Here is a 696-nt window from a genome sequence, read left to right as displayed (position 1 = left end):
CGGGGGTCGTGCCAGCACCGATGTCCGCAGGGCAGGTTTCATCACCATCGGCTACCGAGGCTCCTACACCCTGGGCAGGGACAGCCAGACGGATGCCAAGTTCCGCCGGGTGGCACGGATCATGGTCTGTGGCAAGACCTCGCTGGCCAAGGAGGTCTTTGGGGATACCTTGAACGAGAGCAGGGACCCGGACAGGCCCCCGGAGAGGTACACCTCCAGGTACTACCTCAAATTCACCTTCCTGGAGCAAGCCTTTGATAAACTGGCTGATGCTGGCTTCCACATGGTGGCTTGCAACTCCACAGGCACCTGTGCCTTCGCCCACGACCAGACAGATGACAGGATCTGGACCTCTTACACCGAATATGTTTTCTATCGTGAGTGACACCAAAAAACCAAAAATCCCCACAAACCAAACACCAACTCTCCCTTTCCTTCACTGTGCTGGCTGTTGCCTAGAAGGTAGACATCCCCGAATCCCAGCGCCCCCCCTTTGCCTCCTTTTGAGTTTGTTCTTGGGGTTTTTTTCCTTCCCCTCCTTCCTCCACGTTGAACCTGTTCAGCTCTTCCTCGTAGCAGCTGCTGACCACCAACCTTCTTCCCCCTCTCCAACTTCTGCCGTAGCCGCCTGTAGCTCCCAACCTTCCCTGGATGGGTGGACTTGGACACTGTTGTGTACATGTTTTGGGTGGGTGG

General features: G+C 56.3%; 1 protein-coding gene across 2 annotated transcripts in view; it reads left to right on the top strand.

Annotated features, from left to right (window-relative positions):
* Positions 1-681, top strand: part of KCTD12 (potassium channel tetramerization domain containing 12) — a 2,327-nt gene extending 1,646 nt beyond the window's left edge. The window contains exon 2 of one of the 2 annotated variants that reach the window (XM_035896157.1): positions 15-681. In XM_035896157.1, the coding sequence (XP_035752050.1) occupies positions 15-385 (371 nt within the window). In that variant the 3' untranslated portion in view covers positions 386-681. Of the gene's footprint in view, positions 1-5 lie in introns of both variants that reach the window. The other variant, XM_009640682.2, reaches the window with a different exon arrangement.
* Positions 682-696: the final 15 nt, after the last annotated feature.

Source organism: Egretta garzetta, unplaced genomic scaffold, assembly GCF_000687185.1.
Source record: "Egretta garzetta isolate BGI_Z169 unplaced genomic scaffold, ASM68718v1 scaffold226, whole genome shotgun sequence".
In the NCBI taxonomy this organism is placed as follows: domain Eukaryota; kingdom Metazoa; phylum Chordata; class Aves; order Pelecaniformes; family Ardeidae; genus Egretta; species Egretta garzetta.
This window is presented reverse-complemented; position numbering and strand designations above follow the sequence as displayed.